Below are 17,099 nucleotides of genomic sequence, written 5' to 3'. Positions count from 1 at the left end.
TGCTGCCCTCACACTCACAGGACATGCTGCATGGCGGAGGCTGTCTTGGTGACATTCTTCACTTGAGTGATGTTCTGGACTTTGCTGAGGGAGGCCATCGCATCCCGGCTGTACCGAAGGTCAAACTCAGTCTGGATCACGCCTCCGTACTGCACCAGGGCAAAGCTGCACTGCAGGGAGGGGCAGAGGGAGGAGGAGGTTGGCAGAGTGGCCATGCCCAAAGCCCTTGAATGGCTCCCCCTGGATGCTGAGGAAGAATCCACTCATTCCTCCTTGTTGAAGGCAAGAGACGGTGCTAAGGCAGAGGGAGATGTGACAGTGACGGCTCCCAGTGGATCGCAGACTTCTCCCTGAACCCACATCCACGTGTACGCCATCTCCCCTTCGTATCCACCAGGTGACTTTCTTTGGCCTTTGGGATATCAGCAAATGGGATACAACCAGAGACATGAAAAGTGCTTGCGTGCATTAGGTCTTGCCCTCTTGGAATGTTGCAGCCATGAAAATGTTGGGCTGACCTGCTGTCTGACCACACATGGCCAGACAAGTGAGGCCAACCAGTCCCAGTCAAGTAACCAGACACCTGCAGCTGCAGGAAAAAATTCAGGCAAGACCAGCAGCAGAAGAACCGCCCCGGGCTGACCTGCTGTCTGACCACACATGGCCAGACAAGTGAGGCCAACCAGTCCCAGTCAAGTAACCAGACACCTGCAGCTGCAGGAAAAAATTTAGGCAGAAGAACCGCCCCACTGAGCCCAGCCCAAATAGCTGACCCTAGAACTGTGAGCAGATCAATGGTAGCTGTTTGTTCATAGCGATAGATAGCAACTGACTGTGTGCGTCTAGCTTCTAGGGAAAGCCCACCTCAAAGCACTTCTCATAGATCTTCCTCATCATGTTGGAGATGAAGTCCTTGGCTCTCTGGAAGTCGGGGGGATCAATGCTTCCCGAGCCATCCAGGACGATGGCGATCTCGGTGCCTGGGCCAAGACAGGGAGCAGGTCCGGAGTGGGCATGCAACGGGGGCAGGAGTGAGGGTGGCATGCCCTGCCCTACAGGACACCCACCCCATTCAAGCCCCAAGGGCTCAGTTCAGGGAAGAAGTTGGTGAAGCTCCCAACAGCAAAGGCTTGTCTCAGAGGCTGCGAGAGAGCCGGGACTTGCTCAGGCTCGGACTCTGCGAGCCACTCCCATCACTCCCTCTCTCTGGGCCTCAGTTTCCCCATCAGTAAGATGGAGGGGGGCAGAGCTGGGCGTGGTCAGGCCTGTAGAATCCAGACAGTAGAATCCAGCCACTGTTCCCCATCTCCCAGACCTAAGCAGCTCTCACCCCTGAAGTTGCCAGCCTAGGTATCAGCTCTGAGAGCCTCAGAGAGCAGCCCAGATCTGCCTCTCCTCACCAGCTCCCTCCTCCTCCTCTTCCTCCTCCTCATCTTTGGCCTTCAGGTCTTTGGCCTGCAGGGCCCGGCGCTGCCTGGCTGTATTCTCCGTGCTGCCTTTTTTGTTCCTGTAGCAGTCTCCAGCAACCGCATGTGCCTCAGGAACCAGGAGATTTTCTTTAAAAATACACAGGAAAGAGCTCAGAGTCAGACAGCCTCCTTGTTCACCTCGGGGCAAGCCCACAGCCCACGGCGGGCCTAGGTCCAACTGGCCCTCTCTGGGCCTGTGTCCTTCTGTATCTGCCATGGGCAGGTGCCCCTTCTTGGAGACTCAAGGAAACCTCCTGAGAGCTGCCCAAGGCCCGCGAGTGTCCTTACCAATGTCGTTGAAAGAGACCAGGGCCTGGTGACTGAGGTTGGAGGCCAGCAGGCTGCAGGTGCCTGTGAGTTCTGAGCTGAGGCTGTGGGGCCGCCGGGCCACCACTTGAATGCAGATCTGGGGGAGAGAGGGAGAAAGGGAGAGGGAAAGGCTGGGTCACCCCCAGCCCAGGCCCCTGCATCCCAGCTGCCCAGAACCACATGCCTCAACCAGGCAGGGGATGCAGGAACAGCTTGCTCACCGCTCACCAGGGGCAGACGTTGGTGCCAGGGTCAGAGCTGAGATCAGCCCTGGAGTTGGCACCAGGGAGACACCTGGCCTTGGCCCTGAGAATAGCATGCCAGTCAGGACTGGCATGAACACGGGTTTGCCACAGGGGTCAGTGCCCGCCTCCTGAGGCCCTCCAGCCCCCTGCCCACGCACACTCACCAAAACACCGTGGTGGTTCCGGGCAACGGTCACGCCCCGGTGCCTCCCCTTCGGGATGGGGACATGCTCTGAAACAGTGAAGTCCAGGTAAGGTGGGAGGGGCACAGGGAGGCCACCGTGGAGCCCAGGTCAGAGAGGGCACAGGGCTTGGCCAGATGGTGATGGGAACTTAGAAATAACTGAGACGGGGTGTAGAGCGGCTATAGGGTTAAGCCTTGGACTGGCCTGTTGGCAAAGCCACAAACAAGTCCCAGCTTAGAGGGCACAGCCCCCTTAGCATAATTAGGCTTGACCTTGTGATGCTCCCTAGATCCTTCCTGGGAAGCTAATGGGCTGCGGGAGGTGCAGCAAGTGCTGCCAAAACAAGTGAAACTCCCAAGAACACTGTAACTATGGTGACCATGACCTTGTTTACCTTTGGCTATAAAATAAAGCCTCAGCTTGCCTTCTGGGTCTCTCTCTGTGGCCTCAGCCAGGCACAGGAGATCCTGCTAGACCCAGCTTATTCTCTTTGTCTGTCTTTTCTACATCTTTCACCACCCCACCCGCCTCAGGCTCACCGAACCCTTGGCTGTGCTGGCCCGGCACAACTGGGGCTCTCCTCCAGGGCTCCCAGTGTGGTGGGGCGGGTGGGTAGAGAAGCAGGAGTGAGTGTGTGCAGCGCGGGGGAGGTGTGCAGGATGCTGAGGCACTGGCTGTAGGATCAATGGACCCTCCAGTCTCAAAGGCCGTCTCTGGGGAACCTTACTGCCCCAGGGGCAGATGCGGTCACTCCGTCCTCTCCCTTCCCGGTGTGGGCCTGGGGACACGGTCTCATTTTGAACCACTGGATCACCCTGTCACCCTGCTGGACTGTGTCCCCTTCTGAGGCTGTTCAACACGGTGCCTCTCACAGAGACAAGGGTTCTGCCATACACAGCCGAGGGGCCACCAGCGAGTGTGTGCCTTGTGTCGGACTGAGTGGGATGGGCAGAGTTTGGTTAATAAATGAATACGGCCCATTCATTTGTTCGTTCATTTATTCAAACAACATTTACTGCGCACCTCACACGTGCTGGACGTTAGGGTGGCCACGGTTAGATGGGGAGGGGAGGGATGGATGCCACTGAGGTGTGACCAGTTGGGACAGGTGAGGTTTTGGAACCAGGTCAAGTTGGGTTTGCATCTGTGTGGTGCCCCCAGTGCTATTTGTGTGACCTTAGTCATCCTGGTAACCAGAGGACTTCCCTGAGCTGGAGGTTCCTCTTCGGTCAAATGGTACGGTTTTGAGGGTTAAAAGTGGGTGGAGAAGTACTTAGGAACACGCAATACAGGTTAGGTAGGTTTTTGCTGTTAGGATTGGGTCAGGAGAGGTGGGCGGGGATTAGGGTTGGGTTGGGATGGGATTGGGCACTGGGATAGAAAGTGAGCCATGGGGGGGTGGGTGGAGTCTGGGGGGAGGGACTGGTTAGATGGGGCTGAGGTTGGAATGGTTTGGGCTGGATGAGTGGGACTCCTAGAAAGGGGTCCTGGGAGCATTCCCTGGAGCTGGGCCTGACTTACCTACAGGCTGGCAAAGGAGCCCATCCCGGGTGAGGGAACACTGATGCAGGGGCCCCGCTGTCGTGTTGGTTCTGGGGCTGGTGACCAGGAGCCTGAGTGGGAGGGCAGACCGCAGAGTTGAGCTGCTTGCTGATCCCCTCCTCCCCCCTGCCCGCCCACGCCCCGCCTGCCCACGCCAGGCCCCCGGGCTCCCAGGCTCTGCGCCTGGAAAACCACGGAGCGGGCACAGACCTGGGAAAGGCCGGCAGCCTCCCCGCCCAGGGTGGCAGGTACCACATTACATGGAAGCCATGGCTCAGCCTCTACCTTTGCACAGCTCCAGGCAGGAAATGGTTAATGGCCCACCCTGCCGGAGAGTGTGATAGTGCTGGTAAACAAGGACTGTGCTCTTCGGTGGGTGGGTGGTGGCTGTGGGGGGGCCCAGGAAGCCACCAGCAGCACCGTTGGTTATACCGGGGGCAGTGGGGGCTTCTCCGTGGCTGCCGGGGAGAGAGGGCTGCCCCGGCTGGTGCCCCTATCCTATGAGTCAGTCAGAACTAGAGGTCGGGGGTGGGCGCCTCAGCCTGATTAAGCCTCAGGAGATGTGAGACCCAACAGCAAACTTTGCCCCGCAACCCACCCACCCACCTAAACCTTTTCACTGCCCATGCTGCCCGGGGAGGGCTGGGCTGCCTGAGACAGGGAGTGAGCTCCCCATCCTAGGGCTGTGAGGGAGGAGTGCTGGGGCAGCGGCCCGGGGGCTGGCTTGGTAACAGCGAACAGCAGTAGGAAGCCACAGAGGACTTTATAAAAGGGAAGAACAAAATTAGTCTACGTCTTGAAAGGTCATAATGAGGCTATAGTGGGTTGGGGGAGGGCAGGAAGGAGGTACTGTCTCCACTTCCTCACCTCCCATCGATCTACATCTTTCAAAATTATAAAATGGCCCTTTTGTCCGACACCTTGTCGAGGCAGCAGTGGTAGCAGCTGCTCCTCGAGTGCCTCTACGCCGCCCAAGGACGACAAGAAGAAGAAAAAGAAAGATGCTGGGAAGCCGGCCAAGAAAGACAAAGACCCAGTGAACAAATCTGGGGCAAGGCCAAAAGGAAGGATGGTCCAAAGGCACGGTTCGGGGCAAGCTCCATAACCAGTCTTGTTTGACAAAGCAGCACACGACAAGCTGTGTAAGGAAGTCCCCAAGTATAGGCTTATCGTGGCCCCAGCTGTGGTCTCTGAGAGACTGGAGACCCCCAGTTCCTGGGCCAGGACAGCCCTAGGGGCTCCTTAGTAAGGACTGACTAACCTAGCTTCAAAGCACAGAGCTCAAGTCATGTACCAGAAACACCGAGGGTGGGGACGCCCCAGCTGCTGGCGAAGATGCATGAACAACTGGCCCTGCCAGCTGCACATTGTGAAAAATGAAAACTTTATTAAACTTAAAAAAGTGTAAAATACATCCTTCACCCATCTCCACGGTTGATAGGACAATAATAGCATCTACACCGGTGTGTGTGCCCTGCCCGCTTAACCCACCCCAAGCTGACTTCCACCCGAGGTCCCCAGTGGTCCCCACGTGGCCAGAGCCAGCGGACACCTTTCCATCGTCATCGTCCTCACCCTCTCAGCAGCCTGGGCGGAAGTGACCATCTCCTCCTGCCACCCTCTCTCCCGACTCCTCCCCAGGCCCCTTCGCTGGCCCCTTCGCTGTCTGACGTCTGACCGGAGTCCTGAGGCTTGGTCTTGCCTCCTTGCCAGCACAGCTTCCCCAGGGGCCCCCGCCGCCCCATGGCTCCCACCCACCCACAAATGCTGAGATCCCCCCTCGGCATCTGCGGGCCTAGCATCCTTCCAGCACGAGGCAGACTAACCTGGTCGTGGAAAGCAGAATAATGCCCACCGCCCCGCCCCACCTCCCCGCCAGATGCCGGCGTCCTAATCTCCAGACCCTGGGACTACGCTACTTTTCATGGTCAAAGTGACTTTGTGGACTTGGTTAAGTTAAGGGTCTTAATATGGGGAGATTATCCTGGATTTTTTTAATTTAAAGTTTCTTTTTCTTCTTTTTTTAAATGTTTTACTTTGAGGAATGTCTTAATTTTTATGTTTGTCCGAAACTTTGTCTTTTCAAAGACCCAGTTTATTTTTTGTTAATCCTCACGGGAGGATATTTTTTCCATTGATATTTTTGGAGAGAGGGAGAGAGAGAGAGAGAGTGAGAGAGAGAGAGAGACATCAATTGGTTGCCTCCACACACACCCCGACAGGGACTGGGAATCGAACCCATGACCCTTCAGTGGGCAGGCCCACACTCTAACTACTGAACCACACTGGCCAGGGCTAAAGGTTATTTTTCAATTACAGTTTACATTCAATGTTATTCTGTACGAGAGGCCCAGTGCGCGAACTCATGCACAGGTGGGGTCCTTCGGCCTACCTGGCGATCGGGGCCAAGGAGGTTGACCAGCCCGGGGGAAGGGGCACGGGAGGTTAGCTGTGGGAGCATACTGACCACCAGGGGGCAGCCTCTGCATTGTCTGCCCCCTGGTGGTCAATGTGTGTCATAGTGACCAGTCGTTTGGTTGGCTGGTCGCTTAGGCTTTTATATATAGAGATTAGTTTCCGGTGGACAGCATAGTGGTTAGACAATCATGCACTTTTACAAAGTGATTCCCTGATGTTTCAAGTATTCACCTGGCACCATACCTAGTTATTACAATATTATTGACTATAATTCCTAGGTCGTACTTCACATCCCCATGACTATTTTGTGGCCATTTTGGAGACTTTGACCTTCAGAATGGGAAGGTAATACATTTGTATTGTTTGAAGCCAGTAAATGTTCTATAACTTGCTGCAGTAGCAACAGGAAACGAATACAACAACCAACTGCCCGCTGGCTAACAGGCACTGCAAACTGGAGATGCCCAAAGCAGAACACAGGGTCTTGACCTCCGAGCCTGCCCTGTCCGCCTTCCCCAGCAACCCCACCGTCCACGTCCCCGGGCCGGGCATCCTCGCTTCACCTTTCACCCGCCCCACCTCAAATCCACGCGTCAGCCCTGTGGGTTCTTTCTCCAACCTACATCTAGAGAGCATTTCTCTATTCATTTTCCAATTTGTCAGTATCACAAATTTATTTTAGCAAACACCAGTCAGACTTTTTTGAAAATGTGACATTTTTCCTAACATTGAAGCGGAAAATTTTAAGTCCAGAAATATTGTCCACTTTGAAAACGAACAAAAAGAAAGTGGAAAATACGAGATATGGAGGTATATTTTAAAACAAAAACAAATTAAAAATGGGGAGGCTGTTGCAGAAACCAAACAGAACAAGCAACCAACCAAAAAAACCCATGTTTGGCGGGTAAGAATCCCAGCGTCTAGGAGAGACCGGGACGTGTGTTTAGAGATGGGGGCCTGGTGAGCAGCAGCAACAGAGCGCGTTCCTCTCTCCCTCCCCAGCCACCATCCTGACCACCATCCTCCCGCCTGATCTGTGGTAATACCAACCTAACTGTTGTTTTTGTTTTTTTTAAATATATTTTATTGATTTTTTACAGAGAGGAAGGGAGAGGGATAGAGAGAAACATCGATGAGAGAGAAACATCAATCAGCTGCCTCCTGCACATCCCCCACTGGGAATGTGCCCGCAACCAAGGTACATGCCCTTGACTGGAATCGAACCCGGGACCCTTAAGTCCGCAGGCTGACGCTCTATCCACTGAGCCAAACCAGTCAGGGCACCCCCTGTTTTATTTCCTCCGGAGCCTGTCCCCTCTTAGTATCCTGCTTACATGTTTACATGCTTCTGTCTGTCCCTCCCAGCGGCCTGGCACTTCCCCAAGGATCTTGTCTAGCTCATTATTCCGAGGGTCTGGAACAGTGCCTGGTGCAGAGCAAGGGCTCAGTGGGTATTTGTCGAGTGACGACGAAATGACAGCCCAGGCAGCAGGTGAGGGGACTAATCTTGGGCGGGGCTGAGGGGTGGAGAGTGGGTGCAGCTGAACCCTGCAGGCTCTGCAGCTGAGCCCCCAAATTAGGTCACCTGCTCTGCACCCCTGCCTCTCTCCCTCCCCAGGCTCCTCCCCAGCCTGAGCCTCGGAACTGCGCTGGGCCCCGGGCCATGCTTTGGTGGGGCAGGTGCGAGCCTTCCTCCCGCATCCTTTGCCCAGCTGCCTGCTCTGCCTGCAGTGCCTTCCCCTCCCTCTTCCTGCCGAGTCATTCCCACCAGCTCCTCAGGAAGCCTTCCCCAAGGAGCAAGGGGACCTCCAAGCCGGCCAGAGGCCTGATACTGACCCACCCCACCCCTGGCTTCTGTTCCCACCGGGACCACAGGGGCACGCACGGCTGTGGCCCGGGGCTCAGTCTGAGCTGCCTCTGCCCCCACCTCCTTATTGCCCCACCACGGTGGGTGGTCTCTGGGTCTCCAGGTTTGCTGACTGAGTAACTGATTAACTAACTAAGCCATAACTGAACCTGCCATCAGCCGACAACCCACCTGATGGATTCACCCAACTGGAACCTGTCTCTCATCTCAGCCTATTCCCACCCCCCCTTCCCGCCCCCCCAGAAAGCCTTCCTTCTGTCCCATCGCATCCCCGCTGTGGCAGCCATGCCTGTGATGCTGCCAGCCTGGCTGCTATGTTTTAGGGCAGGGTTCCTCAAACTACGGCCCGTGGGGCCACATGCAAATACAAATACAGTATTTGTTCCCGTTTTGTTTTTTTACTTCAAAATAAGGTATGTGCAGTGTGCATAGGAATTTGTTCATAGTTTTTTTTTAAACTATAGTCCGGCCCCTGAGGGACAGTGAACTGGCCCCCTGTTTAAAAAGTCTGAGGACCCCTGTATTAGGGAGACGCAGCATGAGGGAGAGGGGCCCTGGCCTCACACGCAGGGCAGCTCCTCTCTCTGCGGCCTGGTGGCCCACGGGGCACTTCCTGCCCCCGCAGCGGGCGCGTGGTCTCTGGCTCCGTCATTGCGGCAGGAACCCAGGAGTGCCTCCCACCACATCCTCCGTGAGCCCCTCGTGAGCAGGTGTGCAGGGCCTTCATGGGCCCAGCCCTGGGTGGGCTCAGAGCTCCTGTCCCGGGCTTCCAACTCCCCTCCTCCGTGGAGGCCTTTCAGCCGCTGCGGGAGGGAGCCCTACGCCTGCCAGACCTGGAGCTGGGGGGGGGGGCGCCCAGGCATTGGCACGAGGGGACCCAGGGGGTGATGGGCATCCATCACTCAGACTGACACCCGGTCAGAAACACTGCGTACGAAGTTTGAGAAACTGAATACGAGGCCAATGCATTAGCCTGATCCAGCAACTCCAGTGCTGGGCACGTGCTGGAGGGAGGGAGGGGCACGGGTCCACTGGGAGAAAGGGCTGGCCCTGCTACTCATACAGCCCAGCAGACAGCCCAAACGCCTCCATCGCCCCGGTCACATGGGGCCAATTCTAGCAACGAGAATGAGCCCCCAGCCTCAGGCAAGCCCCTGGGGGAAGTCACAGGCTATGTGGAGGGAGAGACGCCTAACATAATAGTGCGCCTACTGTGTGCCTGGTTTATAATACCTTCAAGGCCCTGGCCAGTTTGGCTCAGTGGCTAGAGCATCAGCCTGTGGACTGAGGAGTCCCAGGTTTGATTCTGGCCAAGGGCATGTACCTTGGTTTCGGGCACATCCCCAGTAGGGGGTGTGCAGGAGGCAGCTGATGGATGTTTCTCTCTCATGGATGTTTCTAACTCTCTATCCCTCTCCCTTCCTCTCTGTAAAAAATCAATAAAATATATTAAAAATAAAACAAACAAACAAGCAGAACTGCCCAGCTGGCGTGGCTCAGAGGTTGAGCGTTGACCTGTGAACCAGGAAGCGGGGTTCCATTCCTGGTCAGGGCACATGCCTGGGTTGCAGGCTGGATCTCCAGGGTGGGGTGTGCAGGAGGCAGCCGGTCCATGATTCTCTCTCATCATTGATGTTTCTCTCTCTCTCTCTCTCCCTCTCCTTCCCTCTCTGAAATCAACAAAAAAATATTTAAAAAAATAAAAAATAACCACTGCACACATCTCATTCGTTGGACCCGCTGCTAGTACCGATCGCATGATTCACAGCGATTTTCTTCCATTTTCGGAACAATGAGCATGCCTGTCTGTCGCCACTCCAATCAGGGCTACCATAACACCCTGCCCCCACGAGAGTCCTCCAGGGCTAGCATCTGGGAGTGGCATCGCTGAGCCCAAGGCCACGGGCGTCTTCAGTCTGACCACACATGGCAACCTTGTTCTCCAGGGTGGTTTCACCAGTTTACGTCCTCGCAAGTTTCTGTACGGCCACATCCTTACCAACAGAATGTCATCAGATTTAGGTTTTTGCTCGTCTAATGAATGGGTACAGATGAGATCTTCAAAAGATAAGATGCCGTGATTGAGCTTTAATTTGGCCAGAAACTATGCTAAACCCTTTAAATTGTGCGTGAACTCAGCAGTCTTTGCATCAGCCCTGGGAGGCAGGCGAACCCTGCCCCGTTGGAGAGACGAGAAGTGAGGCTGTGGGGGAGACGTCGCTACAGATACGGAGTGAAGCTGCCACCGAGCCACAGCTGCCTCGGAGCCACCACCCCCTCCTGACTCAGAATTTCCATTTTTATTTTATTTTATTTTTTAAAATTATGTTTAGATTGGTTGTAGAGAGAGAAAAGGGAGAGGGATAGAGAGCTAGAAACATCAGTAATGAGAGAGAAACATTATTATCGGTTGGCTGCCTCCTGCACGCCCCCTACTGGGGATCGTGCTGCAACCTGGCCATGTGCCCCAACCTGGAATTGAACCAGCGACCTCTTGGTTCGTGGGTCGACGTTCAACCACTGAGCCACACCGGACGGGTCAGAATTTCCATTTTTTAAAAAATATTTTTGTCACTGTCCAAAATTCCTACACTGAGCATGTGGTATTTTTGTAAGAGACAAAGGAGCCTTAAAAACCCTTATTTTAAAATAGTTTTGAAGCCCCCACCCACCCCCCTGCCCCTCACCTCAGCAATGAAGAAAAGAGGGGCCAGGTGAGGAGAGGGCGGGGGGACGAGCTGGGGCTCACAGCCTCTCCCTCCTCCTCTCTCTCTCCTCCATGCCCTGGGGAAGTGCACGGGGGTTCTCCCCAGACTGGGGCGGGGGGTGGGGTGCCAAGGCCTTCTCTGGGGCCCCCTCGGTCCTCAGGCCGCCTGTGCCGGGCCCCACTCACCAGGTCTGGTTGCTGCTGGGGTCTTGGTGCAAAAGGGAGCTAAGCACGTACGGCCCGTGTTCCTCGGGCGTCACCCGGATCCAGTCCTCATCCACGTTGAAGGCCCCCAGAGGAGCCAGGCCTATGGAGAAAAGAGGAATGTTTAACAGAGCAGGCACCTGGGGAAGCCATGCGGGGCCTTTTCGCCAGTTATCCCATCACGCCCTGCCGTGTCATCACCCCCACCGCACAGATGAGAAAAGCCAGACTCCCGAGGACCTCCCCGGCCCAGGGGCACAGGACTGGAACAGGTGTGTCTGAGCCGGGCCCTGATCCCCCTGCTGAGCCTCGCCATGTCCGCACCAGGGTCCCTTCTCCAGGGGGTCTTCCCCGGGCCTCCCCCCGAAACGCTTCTCACACCTCTCCCCACGCACTTCCTGTACCTGCCACAGAGCACAGCTCATCACCGAGTCTTTGTACCGAAGTGAAAATAGTGAGTCCCAGGGTGAGGGTCTGCATACAGTCACTAAGTACCCCCAAGTGACTCAAGAGAAAGCATACGTCTTCAAAAATACCTGCCCAAGAGTGTTTATAGCGGCTTTATTTGTAACAGTCCCAAACTGGAAACCACCCAGTGCCCGTCCCCGAGGGAAGGGATAAAGTAACCGTGGTCTGTCCACACCACGGAACACTACTCGGGAGTGAAAAGGAACAGACAACTGCACACACAGCAATGTGGGTGCGTCACAAACATTATGCTGCGTGACAGAAGCCTACGTTAAAGAGTATCTCCCGTATGATTCCGCTTGTATAATGTTCTAGGACCAGCAAAACGAACCTATAGTAAAAGATATTGCCCAGCTGGTGTGGCTCAGTGGTTGAGTATCTCCCATGAACCACAGTTCGATCCCAGTCAGGGCACATGTCCAGGTTGTGGGTTTGGTCCCCAGTAGAGGGTATGCAGGAAGCAGCTGATTAATAATTCTCTCTCACCACTGATGTTTCTCTCTCTCTCTCTCTCTCTCTCTCTCTCTTCAATTAAAATAGCCTGTGGGGATTAACAAGGATAGGACAGGAAGGAACTTTTATTTTATTTTTTAATTTGGCCAGCTGCCAGACAGAATTTTTTTTTGAGAGAGAGAGAGAGAGAAAGAGAAAGGAAAGAGAAGAAGCAGGGTGGGGGCGGGGAGAGACATCGATTTGTTGTCCCATCGTTTATGCATTCATTGGTTAGTTCCCACATGTGCCTTGACTGGAGATCGAACCCGCAACCTTGTTGTATGGGACAACGCTCTAACCAGCTGAGCTGCCCAGCCAGGGCTTGCCAGAAAGAATTCTTAAAAATCATGGTCTGGCCATGCTACTCTGCTGTTCAAAACTTTCCATGTACATAGAAAAAGGCAGGGAAAGTTCAGTCTATAGACTTATCTGTTCAATTAACTTTTTGCCATAATGACTCTTAAAAAACCTATACGGAAGCATCCATCTTATATAAAAACTGCTGTTTGGAATTTTAACCCTGCTATTTCTGGCTTCTGTAGATGCTTACTGGCTTAAATAATAAGGAAAATAAGATGACTCCCATTCCAGAGAGGCCAGTAAACCTTCCCCAGACGAAGTTATCAGGGCTGGCGTCAGGCCAAGCCTTTGGTCAAGGTCTCAAAGCGCCAGCACATAGGGGCTCTTTAAGAACTTGCAAAGGGAACCGGAAAAACCCCATATTTGGGAGACAAAGAAGGCAAAATGGTATAAATACAGGAAACTTCCTGTGTGGTTTCGCCCAGATTTGAGAGGCATTTTCCTCTGGGCCCGCAGGTAATAATAATAACTGTAACTCCATCTCTCTAAGCATGGCTTGGTTCTTCTCCGGTCTTTCTGTAACAATACCACTACAGTATAATGACCTTTTCTTCCCTGAATGTACCAAATACACATGCCATAACGAGTGACATTCTGACAGCGCACTTTCAGGGGTGTCAGAATATAACCGTTTCTAGCCCAGTGATGGCCTAGGCCCGTGGTCGGCAAACTGTGGCTTGGGAGCCACATGTGGCTCTTTGGCCCCTTGAGTGTGGCTCTTCCCCAAAATACCACATGCGGGTGCACATGTACAGTGCGATCGAAACTTCGTGGCCCATGCGCAGAAGTCAGTATTTTGTGGAAGAGCCACACTCAAGGGGCCAAAGAGCCGCACGTGGCTCGTGAGCCGCAGTTTGCCGACCACTGGCCTAGGGAACAAACCTGCCTTGCTTGCCGGGTTCGGGTAAACCCCACGTGCTTTGTTTTGCATATGCCCATCGGAGGGCTGCAGAGGCGGCTTCCACGGTCTGTGCTCTGTTGAGTACACAAGCTATTTCCATGTGTTTCAAAGGGCTTCCTTTGCCCTCAAGACATTTTTCTGTGCTATAACTTCATTTTTAAGTAAAAATTTGTAAGATAGCCGTAAGTCTCCAGAAGGTTGAAAAACACTGAAGAAATGGTGTTGAGAGAACTATGTACCTTCTCAATAATGATTCCCTCAGAGCCATCTTTCACCACCCATGTTAAAGGTCTTCATTACTCCTTTAATGGGCACAATAAACCTTCATTACAATAAGTTTTATATATAAACTGTATCTTTATACTTGTATTACTGGGTTTTTAAAAATATAAACTTGATCTATCGGTCAGTTGATACATTTTCCCATCAGTAAAAATTGTTTGGCTATTGGGTTGGATGGACTGCATCACAATTTTTCACTGAAATTGAAGGAAGTATGTTTTTCAAAGAATGGCTTTTCACTTAGCAGTAGAGTTTTAGGCACAAATAAAAGTAAGTAAGCAACGTACAGGTTTATAGACTATGCTATCTATATATATAAAAGCCTAAGCAACCAAATGACCAAACGACCGGTCGACCAGTCACTATGACGTGAACTGACCACTAGGGGGCAGACGCTCAATGCAGACGTTGTCCCCTGGTGGTCAGTGCACTCCCACAACGGGAGTGCCACTAAGCTGGCTGATGGGCGCCAGACACCGGGCTCACTGTTAGCAAGTGCAGCTGCAGCGTGAGCCTCTCCCGCCTCAGTGGCAGCGAGCTACCGAGCAGTGGCGGTGCAGGCACAGCAGGGCCAGGGTGAATGGGAGCGGCACGGCGCCCGGCCTCCTGCCACTTGGCGCACTGCTACATCCCCCCCGGGGTCCCAGATGGCGAGAAGGCGCAGCCAGGCTGAGGAACCCACCAGTGCATGAATCTGTGCACTGGGCCTCTAGTATTTTACAGAAGAGAAGGAAATATACACATACAAACATGTTGTTTTTCATCCATCAAGAAGTTATAATGATTTAAAATATGTATATAACCAATAACATTGCTTTAAAATATACATAGCAAAAATCGACTGAATTAAAAAGAAAATATAAAAATCAAGAACGAATGTGGGAGACTTTAATGTTTTAACAAGTCTTTCATAGTAGCTCTAAAAGCAGACAAAAAAACAGTAAGGATATAAAAGATCTGAACAATACAATTAACAAGCTTGGGTTCATTGACTAACAGAACACTCTACCATGGGTATATGGTAAAATAAACAGTTTTGACATGCATGTAAAACGCTTACCCAAACTGACCACATGCTAGCCTCAATAAATTGCAATAGTTTGAAATAATTCAGAATATATTCTCAGTCTCTACTGGAATTAAACCAGAAATCAATAACAAAAAGAAAACTTTAAAAATCTGAGTGTTTTAGAAATTAATGCACTTTAAATAACCTAGGGTCCAAGATGAAATCACAACAGAAATTCTAAAATATCTTGAACTGAATGAGAATTAAGATATGACAAATCAAAATTTGTGGGGGGCTTCTGTAGTGTGGGGGCATGACTCAGCACAGGGACCCTGGCCGCTGTCCTCTCAGCTCTCTCCCCAGAGCCACCCACCCCAGAGAGAGACAGAGAACAAATCAAAACACTGCGTTGGAAGTAATGAGGGAACCATCCCCTTATTCTGAAAATTGACTGTTAAAAGGAAAGTACTAAGCAATTTTCTTGCCTTTCCTATGAGCTGCATCTTAGGGTCACCAAATAGTCCTAGTTGATGAGAAAAAGTTCTTTATAGAAGAATTATTACTAATGAATGTGGGAGGCATAATAAAATCACAAAACACAATTTTGCAAGCCATTATATCATTAACTCGGGCCATGATCATTAGCGGATGAAGCTACTGACGAGTTTGGTTGAGCACTTGACAATTAGGCCGACATCCCATCCCCCCCAGACCACTAGTAAACCTTAGTGTCCCCAGATGGGTCCCCAGCATGTGTGCCTCCTGGTGTGACACCCTAGGAAAGACACAGAGACCAAGGCTACATTTCTAACAAGTGCTCAATGACACCCAACTGTTGGTCATCAGACCACATTTTGAGTAGCAAGTGTGTCCAACACTTTGGCGAAGGAAACAAAGACGCAGGAGGGGTGCCAAAACCCTCAGGACTGTCAGCGTACGCTTGCCAAAAGCGTTTACCTTGGATTTAATTGGAGTCATTAGCACCGACTTCCAGGTCTGGGGACGTTTAGGGGATAGAAGAACAAACCACACCAAGGGGAAGCCAACATGCAAATCCTGAAGGAGACGGTCACGTCTAGGACAAGGACCGAGCTCTACCGGAAAGCCAGGACTTAGAGAAGGCACACGAGCCACACGATGGGCTGGGCGAGGCGGCCCCTTGGACCTTCACTTGAACCAACTAACCGTCAAAGGACCACAGGAGGATCTGCGTCGGGACGGGCAGTAAATGATGCCACGGAGCCGCTGGTGACTAGTGAGGCGGCAGAAACGCTGCAGCTCTACCACCAAACAGCCACACAGGACAGAAATGTGTGCTGAAGGCTGTGGGGGAAATGACAGGTGCCAGGGATTTGTTTTTAAGTCATGCTTCCGAAACATTCATGTGCAGATGACTCACCCAGGCCTCCTGTTGACAGGCAGCTCCCGCGTCAGTGGGTCAGGGCGTGGGGCGAACCAGCTCCTAGGCCAGTGATGGCGAACCTTCTGAGCTCGGCGTGTCAGCATTTTGAAAAACCCTAACTTAACTCTGGTGCCGTGTCACATATAGAAATTTTTTTTATCTTTGCAACCATAGTAAAACAAAGACTTATATTTTTGATATGTATTTTATATATTTAAATGCCATTTAACAAAGAAAAGTCAACCAAAAAAACGAGTTCACGTGTCACCTCTGACACGCGTGTCATAGGTTCGCCATCACTGTCCTAAGTGATGCCATGTGCTGGCCCCCACACTGTTGACAGGCAGCTCCCGCGTCAGTGGGTCAGGGCGTGGGGCGAACCAGCTCCTAGGCCAGTGATGGCGAACCTTCTGAGCTCGGCGTGTCAGCATTTTGAAAAACCCTAACTTAACTCTGGTGCCGTGTCACATATAGAAATTTTTTTTATCTTTGCAACCATAGTAAAACAAAGACTTATATTTTTGATATGTATTTTATATATTTAAATGCCATTTAACAAAGAAAAGTCAACCAAAAAAACGAGTTCACGTGTCACCTCTGACACGCGTGTCATAGGTTCGCCATCACTGTCCTAAGTGATGCCATGTGCTGGCCCCCACACCAGGTTTTGAGCAGCAAGGCCTTAAAACCTTTGGCGAGCCCTGGCCGGTGTTGCTCAGCGATTGGGCATCATCCCGTGCGCTGTAAGGTCGTCAGTTCGATTCCCGGTCAGGGCACCTGCCCAGGCAGTGGGTTTGGGCCTCAATGGAGGCATGTACGGGAGGCAACTGATTGATATTTCTCTCACATCGATGTTTCTCTCTTTCTCTCTCTCCCTCTCTCTCTCTCCCCTTTCTCCCCTGCCTCTGAAATCAATTTTTTTAAAAAACTGCTTTGGTAAAAGAAACAACAGGAAACATTGAAATACATGCAGGAAGGGTAGCAAATGCTTGATAACAATGCCATCTGTGTGATGGGTATATTGGGCTAATCATTGTGGTTTTCTTTACTTTGGTACATGCTTAAAATTTGTTATTAAAAACCAACCTTCCAGAGGCTCAGGAAGGAGGCGGTGTGAGGGGGCTTGGGGGCGGATCTCTTCCTGAGCCGGCACAAAGGGGCACCCGGACCTCAGCCTTCCCTCCGCACCCCCGCCTTCCCCCGCATGGCTTGTGGTGACTCATCAGAGACACCCTACAC

General features: G+C 52.4%; 1 protein-coding gene across 1 annotated transcript in view; it reads right to left on the bottom strand.

Annotated features, from left to right (window-relative positions):
* ITGAE (integrin subunit alpha E) overlaps positions 1 to 11,262 on the bottom strand; it is a 46,357-nt gene extending 35,095 nt beyond the window's left edge. Inside the window, exons 1-8 of the mRNA XM_006761503.2 lie at positions 11,154 to 11,262; positions 10,929 to 11,049; positions 3,730 to 3,821; positions 2,188 to 2,255; positions 1,758 to 1,875; positions 1,401 to 1,556; positions 865 to 980; positions 19 to 170 (exon numbers count right to left, since the gene is read on the bottom strand). Of these exons, the coding sequence (XP_006761566.1) occupies positions 19 to 170; positions 865 to 980; positions 1,401 to 1,556; positions 1,758 to 1,875; positions 2,188 to 2,255; positions 3,730 to 3,821; positions 10,929 to 11,049; positions 11,154 to 11,262 (932 nt within the window). The remainder of the gene's footprint in view (positions 1 to 18; positions 171 to 864; positions 981 to 1,400; positions 1,557 to 1,757; positions 1,876 to 2,187; positions 2,256 to 3,729; positions 3,822 to 10,928; positions 11,050 to 11,153) is intronic.
* Between the last annotated feature and the right edge of the window lie 5,837 nt (positions 11,263 to 17,099).

The sequence above is a fragment of the Myotis davidii genome, unplaced genomic scaffold (assembly GCF_000327345.1).
Source record: "Myotis davidii unplaced genomic scaffold, ASM32734v1 scaffold638, whole genome shotgun sequence".
Taxonomy (NCBI): domain Eukaryota; kingdom Metazoa; phylum Chordata; class Mammalia; order Chiroptera; family Vespertilionidae; genus Myotis; species Myotis davidii.
This window is presented reverse-complemented; position numbering and strand designations above follow the sequence as displayed.